Source organism: Xenopus tropicalis, chromosome 4 (genome assembly GCF_000004195.4).
Source record: "Xenopus tropicalis strain Nigerian chromosome 4, UCB_Xtro_10.0, whole genome shotgun sequence".
NCBI classification, from domain to species: domain Eukaryota; kingdom Metazoa; phylum Chordata; class Amphibia; order Anura; family Pipidae; genus Xenopus; species Xenopus tropicalis.
The window spans coordinates 144,438,441-144,451,433 of NC_030680.2; the positions used below are offsets into that span (position 1 = coordinate 144,438,441).

General features: G+C 48.0%; 1 protein-coding gene across 3 annotated transcripts in view; it reads left to right on the forward strand.

Moving 5' to 3' along the window:
• Window positions 1–2,748: 2,748 nt before the first annotated feature.
• The window catches only part of adamts9 (ADAM metallopeptidase with thrombospondin type 1 motif 9), a 161,991-nt gene continuing 151,746 nt past the window's right edge, over window positions 2,749–12,993 (forward strand). The window contains 2 exon segments of one of the 3 annotated variants that reach the window (NM_001374796.1): window positions 2,749–3,094; window positions 5,097–5,470. In NM_001374796.1, the coding sequence (NP_001361725.1) occupies window positions 2,995–3,094; window positions 5,097–5,470 (474 nt within the window). In that variant the 5' untranslated portion in view covers window positions 2,749–2,994. 3 annotated transcript variants of the gene reach the window in all.

Genomic DNA, 12,993 nt, shown 5'->3' on the forward strand with positions numbered 1-12,993 from the left:
ACTGTCTTATAGGGGCATAGAGTTAGGGGGCCCTGTCTTATAGGGGCATAGAGTAAGGGGGCCCTGTGTATGGGGGCAATTGGGGGTCATATCTTTGAGGGCACTGGCCAGCATAGAGTTAGGGGGGCCCTGTGCATGGGGTCACTGTCTAATGGGAGCATAGAGTTAGGGGGGTCTTGTGTATGGGGGCGATTGGGGCCCTATCTTTGGGGAGCACATTGGCCAGCATTGTAAGGGGTGGCCCTGGGCACCAATGTTTTGGGGGGCACACTGATGGGAGTATCCCTGAGGGAGGGGGGCCCAGAAAATGTTGTGAGGGGCCCGGTGATTTCTGAAGGCGGCCCTGGCTGTACATGTCTATATATAAAACCGCTCCCTTCCACGGATCTCCTGGCAGCTGTTTCAGCAAATGCTGAGATTCCCCAGATAACAGACCTGTTATATATGAAATATAAACGACGTCCCCTCCATCTTCCAGTGGGACGAGTAGAGCAATGTTTCTTTTGGGGGCACTTTTACACTCTTTGTGTGCTGGAATAAATTGTTCCCAAAGCCTCCGCCCAGCAGGGTGCACCTACGTATGTCAAGTATATGGGGGGTATATACAGTGTAACCATGGCAAAGCTGCCCTGGTTACACCGATTCCATCATGTAAATGCATCCCCTGTGCCAGGAATATGCCAGGGAACAGCTCTGCCCGGATGATTTACACGGCCGCCCTAATCGGGCACTTTGTATTTACATGAAAGCAGAAATATTATTCTCCTCTGGGACAAGTAAAGTGTTGGGGAAAAGCTTTGATGGCTGCTATTAGCAGTGCACTTAGCACGCCGGGGGGGAGCAATCAGCCCCATCCAGCAGAAAAGCCTTCCCCGTGTGATGATAACCAGCAACGCAGAATCATAACAAGCTGCCACTCATCCTCATCCTCAGGGACAGCGATACGCACCCTGCATCCTACTCACTGTATGGGAACTTCCATCCCAGCAGCCTTCTAATGGGCTTAGTGGGGGTGCTGGGAAATGTAGTTCTGCAACAGCTGCAAGGGCGAAATGTTTATTAGAAACATTGGGGTAACAGTCACCCTACTATAGTTCCAGGGGTACCCAGGGCACAAATAAGCACTCACCCCAAATCCCCCCCTAACTGGCCTTCAGGCTGGGCCCCCTTAGCCCATAACAAGGTTACAGATATATAGAAACATTGGGGTAACAGTCACCCTGCTATAGTTCCAGGGGTACCCAGGGCACAAATAAGCACTCACCCCAAATCCCCCCCTAACTGGCCTTCAGGCTGGGCCCCCTTAGCCCATAACAAGGTTACAGATATATAGAAACATTGGGGTAACAGTCACCCTGCTATAGTTCCAGGGGTACCCAGGGCACAAATAAGCACTCACCCCAAATCCCCCCTAACTAGCCTTCAGGCTGGGCCCCCTTAGCCCATAACAAGGTTACAGATATATAGAAACATTGGGGTAACAGTCACCCCGTTATAGTTCCAGGGGTACCCAGGGCACAAATAAGCACTCACCCCAAATCCCCCCCTAACTGGCCTTCAGGCTGGGCCCCCTTAGCCCATAACAAGGTTACAGATATATAGAAACATTGGGGTAACAGTCACCCCGTTATCGTTCCAGGGGTACCCAGGGCACAAATAAGCACTCACCCCAAATCCCCCCCTAACTGGCCTTCAGGCTGGGCCCCCTTAGCCCATAACAAGGTTACAGATATATAGAAACATTGGGGTAACAGTCACCCCTGCTATAGTTCCAGGGGTACCCAGGGCACAAATAAGCACTCACCCCAAATCCCCCCCTAACTGGCCTTCAGGCTGGGCCCCCTTAGCCCATTACAAGGTTACAGATATATAGAAACATTGGGGTAACAGCCCCCCTGCTATAGTTCCAGGGGTACCCAGGGCACAAATAAGCACTCACCCCAAATCCCCCCCTAACTGGCCTTCAGGCTGGGCCCCCTTAGCCCATAACAAGGTTACAGATATATAGAAACATTGGGGTAACAGTCACCCCGCTATAGTTCCAGGGGTACCCAGGGTACAAATAAGCACTCACCCCAAATCCCCCCCCTAACTGGCCTTCAGGCTGGGCCCCCTTAGCCCATAACAAGGTTACAGATATATAGAAACATTGGGGTAACAGTCACCCCGCTATAGTTCCAGGGGTACCCAGGGCACAAATAAGCACTCACCCCAAATCCCCCCCTAACTGGCCTTCAGGCTGGGCCCCCTTAGCCCATAACAAGGTTACAGATATACAGAAACATTGGGGTAACAGTCACCCTGCTATAGTTCCAGGGGTACCCAGGGCACAAATAAGCACTCACCCCAAATCCCCTACCTAGTTGCCCTAGGGGGGCACTGCCACAGTTGGTTGGAGTTACTATAGATGGCAGTGCCCATTTATATACAATATACTACAGACTATAAGACACTCGGTGCCCAGTTCAGACTTGCGATAGCTGAATACAGTAGTGCCCAGATGTGCTCTTGTGCCCCTTTATAGACTGGTCAGTAAGTGCCCATAGGGCTGAGCCAATGTACAGGGGGCCCCGCAGCCCATAAGCCATAAGTGTCCCGGGAACTGACAGTCAGAGTGGGGCAGAGGGGAGAGCCAGGCGGCAGTCAGGGTCCTGCCAGCTCCACACTAGATGACACTGGGCTGGCCCTGCACCTCCCCTGGGCGGGGGCCCCGCCTGGCTGTGGATCCCCCCACCCTCCCTATAGTGAGAGTGCAAAGCTCCCGGTTAGTCTCCAGTGAAGGCAGCAGGGAAGCAGCAAATGGGAGTCGGGCTGAGTGGGTGGGTGCCAGGGCGCTATGCTGGAGCGCTTGCCGTGCCCATTGCTGCCCAATGTTCGCTCCGAGCCGCCGCTGAATGCTGAATCCCGGGAGAGCTCAGGCTGCCGGATCCGGACCGTAGGGCACCGCTCGGTGCAGAGAGGGAGTGCGGCCGGGGGGGTGTAAAGGGGACAAACATGCATCTTGCCTCCCGGCTGCTGGGACTAGTGATTCTCCTGCGGGACTGCGCGTATGGAGCGGCGCCACTGAGGGCTCCCCGGCTCTACCCAAGGCAAGGTAACTGCCCCCCAACTCTGTGTTACTGCCCCCCGGCTCTACCCAAGGCAAGGTAACTGCCCCACTTGCCCCCCAACTCTGTGTTTACGGCCCCCCCCGGCGTCCTTACCCAAGGCAAGTAACTGCCCCCCCCAACTTCTGTGTTACTTGCCCCCCCGGCTCTACCAAGGGCAAGTAACTGCCCCACTGTGCCCCCCAACTCTGTGGTACTGCCCCCCGCTCTTACCCAAGGCCAAGGTAACTGCCCCACTGTGCCCCCGCAAACTCTGTGTTACTGCCCCCCGGCTCTACCAAGGCAAGGTAACTGCGCCCCCCAACTCTGTGTTACTGCCCCCCGGCTCTACCCAAGGCAAGGTAAACTGCCCCCCAACTCTGTGTACTGCCCCCCGGCTCTACCAAGGCAAGGTAACTGCCCCCCAACTCTGTGTTACTGCCCCCCGGCTCTACCCAAGGCAAGGTAACTGCCCCCCAACTCTGTGTTACTGGCCCCCCGGCTCTACCCAAGGCAAGGTAACTGGCCCCCCAACTCTGTGGTTACTGCCCCCCGGCTCTACCCAAGGCAAGGTAACTGCCCCCCCAACTCTGTGTTACTGCCCCCGGCTCTACCCAAGGCAAGGTAACTGCCCCCCCCAACTCTGTGTTCTGCCCCCCCCGGCTTACCCAAGGCAAGGTAACTGCCCCACTGTGCCCCCAACCCAGTGTTACTGGCCCCCCGGCTCTACCCAAGGCAAGGTAACTGCCCCCCCAACTCTGTGTTACTGCCCCCCGGCTCTACCCAAGGCAAGCTAACTGCCCCACTGTGCCCCCCAGCCCAGTGTTACTGCCCCCCACTGCTGGGCACTCACCCTCTCACCCCTGGCTCTACCCAAGGCAAGGTAACTGCCCCCCAACTCTGTGTTACTGCCCCCCACTGCTGGGCACTCACCCTCTCACCCCCGGCTCTACCCAAGGCAAGGTAACTGCCCCACTGTGCCCCCCAACCCTGTGTGACTCCCCCCCACTGCCGGGCACTGACCCTCTCACCCCCGGCTCTACCCAAGGCAAGGTAACTGCCCCCCAACTCTGTGTTACTGCCCCCCACTGCTGGGCACTCACCCTATCACCCCCGGCTCTACCCAAGGCAAGGTAACTGCCCCCCAACCCTGTGTGACTCCCCCCCCCACTGCTGGGCACTGACCCTCTCACCCCCGGCTTCTATGCTCAGGATAACCCTGGCCCCCAGAGCAGCTGGGCACAGGCTCCATTCCCCTGCACTGACCCTCTCACCCCCTGCTCCCATGCTCAGGATAACCCTGGCCCCCAAAGTAGCTGGGCACTGTCACCCCATTTCCCTGCACTGACCCTCTCACCCCCGGCTCCCATGCTCAGGATAACCCTGGCCCCCTCAGTACCACTGGCACTTTCTCCTGTAGCTGCCATGGCTGGGGGCTTGCTGCCACCAAGTGATGCCCTACAAGTACCAGAGATATTTCTATTATTCCTATTGACCCTTTATAGGGTATAAACACAGTAATAATATCATTTATGGGAAGGGTGGGAGTTGTTGGGGGCTTGTGTGCCCCCCATACTGATACCCTCTTAATGCCCACTAATATGTCATTGTACATGTACATGCCGCCATTAACTCTTAGCATCCCAACTGGGCACAGTTAAAAGCCCTTTCACTTGTCTTTGTATAGTTATTAAACATTGGGATAGAGCTCCCCACTTTCCTGTGCCCCCCACTACTTATTGCTAAGGATTTATACAAATATATTGCATGCCCAGCATTAACCCTTAGGACTCCAAGCAAGTCACCCAAATGTGTGTATATATGCAGCAACCGGCTTTATTCAGTGCTTAGGTTTGGGGTGCTCATATTTAACCCCCCTGAATGTACAGATAGACTTTTTTTTTAACCTTTGGTGTGCCAGACCTCTTTCATTGCCAGATGAATGCTTTTAATGCAAATACATTGTCGTTTAAAGCTGTACGACAGTAATTGTGCCTCTCTGCGTTCCAGCCAAGTTCCTAGAGAAGCTGGGGGCTTACGAGATAGTGACCCCCACCAGAGTGAATGAGCTTGGAGAAGCCTTTCCCAGCAACATGCACTTCAAGAGGACGAGGAGGAGTGTCCCTAACAGTCGTGACATTGACCCTTGGGCCGCCTCTAGGACTCATTACAAACTGTCAGCCTTCGGCCAGCACTTTTTTCTCAATCTGACTGCCAATTCTGGATTTATGGCACCGGTTTTTACCGTTAGCCTGCATGGGAAACCCAGGGGCAACCAAAGCAGCTACTACACGGACAACACTGACTTTCAGCACTGCTTTTTCAATGGGCATGTGAATCACAGGGCAGAGCATACGGCAGTCATCAGCCTTTGTTCAGGGATGGTAAGTGGGCACTCTTTTATTCAGATATGGGTGGGAATGTAACTGGTGGGATGTAATTAGCCATGAATTGGCCATACTGAGCCAAGTTGCAGACTTTGGCATCTCAAATAGGTAAATCAAGTAAAAAATAGCAACAGATCAGTCACCTGTGTGGCTTGCCCCATAGCCTGGCATTTATTAGAAACAAAACAGTCCCAAAATGATTGACTTTATTTAATGCTATTTATTACATGAATCCCCAAACAGCTATAAAGAGCACTATGGACCCCCCCTGGATATATATAAAGCAACCCTGGCAAATATGTGGTTTATACATACATACATACATACACACATACATTTTTGCAAAACTACAACTCTCAGCACATTTAGACGTCAGTAGATACTGGGAGCTGTACAACAGCTATGGGTTGGGTAATAAAGACCAAAAAGTGCTATTGTTGCCTTAATTGTCCCACAACGTGGGGCCTAATGCGGTGTCTCCCCCAAACACATCTCTGTGCCTGGTGCTTTATTAAGCCCAACCCACTATGGAAAGGGGCGGGCATTCCCATTTGGGGCCACAGGGGGTACGTTCTTGACCACAGTTCCAGCCCAAACTGGGGAAAAAGGGTAACAGTGACATCAGCTTGCAGTTTAAAGGACAAGTAACCACAAATATGAAAATTGTTCACTTTAACCTGACATTATTTTCTATTATTAATGCAGCCACTTTTTTTTAAATAGCCTTGTTGTCTTTTGCTCTGGTTGTCCACTTAACTATTCAAAAATGAACCCCAAAAGCAATGCCAGAAATATATTGTCATAGAAACAGTGCCGGTGACTTAGTGAAGGCTTCCAGGGCAGCTCCTGGTGTTACTGGCCCTTTAAGTAGAACCCAGAGGAGGGGCGGAATGTGGGAGGGGCCTAAGTTGGACATGGGTTTTTTTTTTCTTGTAGCATCAAATGAGGGAAAGTCAGGGCAGAGCCTTCCCACAGTGGAATTAGAATAACTGAGGATACAAGTTCATAGTGATTATCTCCAGCTCCTGTCCCTGACTGTGAAAACCCCGCCGTGCTCCCAGCGCACTTGCCCTAAAGCCCGTTAGCTGCAATTAAGTCCCATGAAGTGATTAGTACGGCAGCGATCAAGGCAGGATTGTTGTTTTTAAGTAAAATCGTTTTTATTCTGACCAGATACATTTACTTCTTAAGGTGGAACTGCACCTTAAAAAAAGCTGTTTTTATGCAGAATGAATGAAAAAGTCAATCTAAGCAACTTTCCCCTATACATTTATCAATAAATAAATGTATTTGTTACTGTAGTATCTGCTATTGATAAGTTTTATAGCTGTTTATCATCTCTGCACTGCCGGTTCCGACTGCTGAGGCAATGTAGCAGCTGAGTAATGGATCTGTAGGAGAACGGACGTGTATGAAGGGACAGAAGCAGAGAACAGAGAGGGATAAACACGGCTTTCAATAGCAATTACCTCTGCAAATAAACCAGCGACAAACGGGGAAGGAAGGGATATTGGGACGTAGGGTAGAATGACATTTTCTTTCATCGCACAAAAAGCAGCGCCTCCTTGAACTTTTTCTTTGTTGTTTGTGGATGAGGATTTCTGTTCCTCGGCAGAGCAAACTACATGGCAGCTCCTGCATGTATAGATATCTATATACAGGTATGGGATCTGTTATCTGGAAACCGGTTATTCAGAAAGTTCAGAATTTTCGGAAAGACCATGTCCCATAGACTCCATTATAAGCAAATAATTCTAATTTTTGAAAATGATTTCCTTTTTCTCTGTAATAATAAAACAGTACCTGTACTTGATCCCAACTAAGATATAATTACCCCTTATTGGGGGCAGAACAGCCCTATTGGGTTTATTTCATGGTTAAATGATTCCCTTTTCTCTGTAATAATAAAACAGTACCTGTACTTGATCCCAACTAAGATATAATTACCCCTTATTGGGGGCAGAACAGCCCTATTGGGTTTATTTCATGGTTAAATGATTCCCTTTTCTCTGTAATAATAAAACAGTACCTGTACTTGATCCCAACTAAGATATAATTACCCCTTATTGGGGGCAGAACAGCCCTATTGGGTATATTTAATGGTTAAATGATTCCCTTTTCTCTGTAATAATAAAACAGTACCTGTACTTGATCCCAACTAAGATATACTGTATATACTCGAGTATAAGCCTAGTTTTTCAGCACCCAAAATTTGCTGAAAAAGTCACCCTCAGCTTATACTCGAGTCGGGTGCCATGGGTCCCTCTAGACTAGCACCCTCTCTCCTTTGTGTGCAAATTAGGCCCCCCGCAATCATACCCTCCAGTGCCCTGGCCTAGGCTCCCACTAGCAATACTTATTCCCCCTTACATCTCCTCTGGGACTGGGTCTGCTGCCAGTTTGCCAATGTGCAATGAGCGTGGGGTAGTACTTTTTTTTAAATAAATATTGAAAAACTTATACCCCACTGATGCCTCAATTAATGTTATTTTATTGGTATTTATTTTGATTATTAAAACTTTCTGCATTTCCCTGCATTTCCCACCCTAGGCTTATACTTGAGTCAATAAGTTTTTCCAGTTTTCTTAGGTAAATGAGGTACCTCGGCTTATATTCGGATCGGCTTATACTCGAGTATATACGGTAATTACCCCTTATTGGGGCAGAACAGCCCTATTGGGTTTATTTAATGGTTAAATGATTCCCTTTTCTCTGTAATAATAAAACAGTACCTGTACTTGATCCCAACTAAGATATAATTACCCCTTATTGGGGCAGAACAGCCCTATTGGGTTTATTTAATGGTTAAATGATTCCCTTTTCTCTGTAATAATAAAACAGTACCTGTACTTGATCCCAACTAAGTTATAATTACCCTTTATTGGGGCAGAACAGCCCTATTGGGTTTATTTCATGGTTAAATGATTCCCTTTTCTCTGTAATAATAAAACAGTACCTGTACTTGATCCCAACTAAGATATAATTACCCCTTATTGGGGCAGAACAGCCCTATTGGGTTTATTTCATGGTTAAATGATTCCCTTTTCTCTGTAATAATAAAACAGTACCTGTACTTGATCCCAACTAAGATATAATTACCCCTTATTGGGGCAGAACAGCCCTATTGGGTTTATTTCATGGTTAAATGATTCCCTTTTCTCTGTAATAATAAAACAGTACCTGTACTTGATCCCAACTAAGATATAATTACCCCTTATTGGGGCAGAACAGCCCTATTGGGTTTATTTAATGGTTAAATGATTCCCTTTTCTCTGTAATAATAAAACAGTACCTGTACTTGATCCCAACTAAGATATAATTACCCCTTATTGGGGGCAGAACAGCCCTATTGGGTTTATTTAATGGTTAAATGATTCCCTTTTCTCTGTAATAATAAAACAGTACCTGTACTTGATCCCAACTAAGATATAATTACCCCTTATTGGGGCAGAACAGCCCTATTGGGTTTATTTAATGGTTAAATGATTCCCTTTTCTCTGTAATAATAAAACAGTACCTGTACTTGATCCCAACTAAGATATAATTACCCCCGAACATTCTGGATAACAGGTCCCATACCTGTATTTAGATTATATGCAGAATGAAGTATGAACATTTTCACTGTTTATCCTTAGAGTTTGTGGATGATTATTACTTGGCAGAGCAAACGACATGGCAGCTCCGGCATATGCCTTACAGCTATACAGATGAATATTTAAAGGAAAATAATACACATATGTACTATTTACAGACAGGGTATATTTCCCTTTAGTGCAGACAAACCAAGGGGCTTCTGGGTAGCAGGGAGGAGGGATTAAGCTGGTTCCTATAATTGATAACTGACAGAATAAAAATCTAAACTAACTGCTGTAGGATTTACTGCTTTGCCAAACTGCATTTACAGCAGCCATATGGCGTAAAACTCAGCAGCCAATCGGCGATGAGCTTTAAGCTACAAGGGAGAAAATGAAAGCAAAGACTTGATTGGCTGCTGAGTGCAAAGGCACTTGTGCAAGTTGGCACCTCTGTGTGTAAATGGGACCTTTGTAGAAAATACCCCCCTCCCCATTATGTCTCTCCTGTGCTCCGGGCCAGGTGCGTGGGGGTCAGCTCACACTCTGGGGGGTATGTAATAACAGGTTTCTGTTCTGGTAACCCCTAGCAACAAGTCAGCAGGTAGCATTTACTAACCTGCTGGTAACTGGTAGCTATGGGCTTGTACTTGTTGGAATCCCCCATCTGTACCGGTAACGTTTCTGCCATAAACCATTGTTATGAAGCAAGCGTAGTACCCCACTAGGTGTAGTTCAACAACATCATTAGCCGGAGACTAAAGTTGCCTTTTAACTTCTGTCTGTCATGATTTTTGGCACAACATTGCTGCTGGGTTCGGCGTCAGACCTGTCTGCCATTATCATTAACCCTTTGTCTGCGTCTAACCCCGATGCCCCATGTAGCACCCACAGAAAAGGCGACAACCCCAAAGGGCAATGATTTTAGTTCGAAAGGCCATTGTAGCTTATCTTTATGTTTCTGATGGAGCAAAAAACAAAAGTTACTTTGTTTTAGTTCAATCCATTTATGGATTTCAAACAAAGTCCAACTTGGCAGCTTTTGTGGAACTACAGCCCTCAGTACCCTGTTGCGTTTCCAGGTTTAATTTGAAAGCAGCAGGTCCCTAAGGGTAAAAACACACTGGGCTACTAGTAGCAGCTACTTTTTCAAGGCTACAGATAATCCCCTGCCATAGACAATACTGAGAATTGCCTCTGCTAAAACACACGTAGAGACAATTATCAGTAAATGATCAGCATTGTCTGTTTTAGTAGCCGTGACAAGTAGCTGCTACTAGTAGCTCTGTGTGTCTTCACCCTAAGAGGTTCTGCAGCTGCAGTAGCCTGTCCCATTTTACGGGGGGGGGCTTCATGTAATTTCACAAATGATAAGGATTAGACTAAAATAGAGTCACCCCCCATGTAGAACATGCAGACCCTCTGAAACTCACCATTATCTGCGGAAGGGTCGCCGGGGCCACAAAAAGAGATCAATGTTGGTCATGAGTCGCGTCTCATTGCGCAGTACAAATCCAGCCTCGGCCAAACGCTTGTTGTTGTCATTTGTGTAGTAGGCGGAGGATTTGGGGAAGGGGGCGTCGGCTTAATGTCTGTGCAGCAGGGAACGAGGCTTCAGTCTAAAAGGGGCTCTGTATTATAGGAGTTTATTATTGGGTCTTTGGTAATAAAGCAGCTGAGAGTCACTGGGGCTCATTTATTACATTGCGCAGAATTACTCGCACAGTGAAGCTATTTGTCCTGCCCGTGTTTATATTTATAAAGCTGGACAAGACTGGGGCGTTTAATGTGCAAACATAGTTGCGAGTTTATTCGCAGTGCGAATGTTCTTAGTTGTTGTTTAGTAGGACGCAGAGAGACAATTTGCAGTTGGTCTTCATTTTTTATTATTTGTAGTGTTTTAGTGATTTCGTTTTCAGTTCAGCCGCTCTCCAGTTTGGCGTTTTAGCAGCTATTTGGTTGCTAGGGTTTTTATTCTCTGTCTTCAGAGACACGCAGTACATTGTTTCATGTGTCAGAACCAGCAGTTCACACAATATGAACAGCCAGTCCAATTGCTGTCTTTCATTATGCTAAGAAACTACGGAAAAAACGAATCTAGAATTCGGCCTTTTTCGCCAGGGTTCGGATACGCCAATTAGCACCTGGAAGGGTTAAATGTTAGGGAAAAACGCGCCTTGCGATTTTCCCTTCCGGATCCTAATTAGCATGTGCTACTAAGGATTTGGATTGGGTTCGGTATTCGGCCGAATCCATCGGGGTGAATTTGGGGGTTCGGCCGAACCCAAATAACTGGGTTCAGTGCATCCCTATAAGAAACCAATCAGTTTTTTTTTGGGGGGGGGGTGATGGTATTTTGGGCAGGCCTGTGTTGGCAATGAGAAGTACGATTCAAGATACTGTGTAGAAATACAGTGCAACTTTAGTCTGTATAGTTACCCATAGCAACCATTCTGCTGCTACGACTGCTCTTATTGGCAGTTTTACAGGCCTGGGTTTAGTGCAGGAAGGAGAAATAATTTGGTTTGGGCAACAAGTAGGGTCTACTTAGGAGATTAAAATTACAAATCATATATCATATTATGGGGCAGAAGTTATGTATAGTCATTTTTTTTCAAGGAAACTTCGGGCGAGTTCGGGAAATCGTAGCGACGCGTATGCCATCCCATTGGTGATTTACATTCTAGCCGGTGGGATGGCATTGCGGAGAGATTAGTCGCCTGCGGTAATGAAGATTTGTCGTGGGGCGGACTCTTTATCTAATAGGAATGATTGGATTCAATGCTGCTGCATCTTTATACATTAAAGGTCCCCATACACGAAGCGATTTCACTCGTTGTGCGACGAACGATTATATCGACAAACGATTGTATGGCGATCGGGTTTCCATACGATATGCCATCCACGGGCAACGATAATTTGCAAAAGATTTCATCGTATCATTATCGTAAAATACGTACGATCGTACATCTACGTACGATCCAATGTCGTGGCGGAAGCGGTATTTATTTATGTTCGTTGACTTCCGCTGCTGGCAATCATGACATGCGCAGAGAACAATCGTTCGAAGACAAATGTGCTGGAGGGCTGCCAGTGCCGGCTATTGTCACTGTATAATGTGCTGGAGGGCTGCCAGTGCCGGCTATTGTCACTGTATAATGTGCTGGAGGGCTGCCAGTGCCGGCTATTATCACTGTATAATGTGCTGGAGGGCTGCCAGTGCCGGCTATTATCACTGTATAATGTGCTGGAGGGCTGCCAGTGCTGGCTATTGTCACTGTATAATGTGCTGGAGGGCTGCCAGTGCGGCTATTATCACTGTATAATGTGCTGGAGGGCTGCCAGTGCCGGCTATTGTCACTGTATAATATGCTGGAGGGCTGCCAGTGCTGGCTATTGTCACTGTATAATGTGCTGGAGGGCTACCAGTGCCGGCTATTATCACTGTATAATGTGCTGGAGGGCTGCCAGTGCCTGTTGTTGTCACTGTATAATGTGCTGGAGGGCTGCCAGTGCCTGTTGTTGTCACTGTATAATGTGCTGGAGGGCTGCCAGTGCCGGCTATTGTCACTGTATAATGTGCTGGAGGGCTGCCAGTGCCGGCTATTGTCACTGTATAATGTGCTGGAGGGCTGCCAGTGCCGGCTATTGTCACTGTATAATGTGCTGGAGGGCTGCCAGTGCTGGCTATTGTCACTGTATAATGTGCTGGAGGGCTGCCAGTGCTGGCTATTGTCACTGTATAATGTGCTGGAGGGCTGCCAGTGCCGGCTATTGTCACTGTATAATGTGCTGGAGGGCTGCCAGTGCTGGCTATTGTCACTGTATAATGTGCTGGAGGGCTGCCAGTGCTGGCTATTGTCACTGTATAATGTGCTGGAGGGCTGCCAGTGCCGGCTATTGTCACTGTATAATGTGCTGGAGGGCTGCCAGTGCCGGCTATTGTCA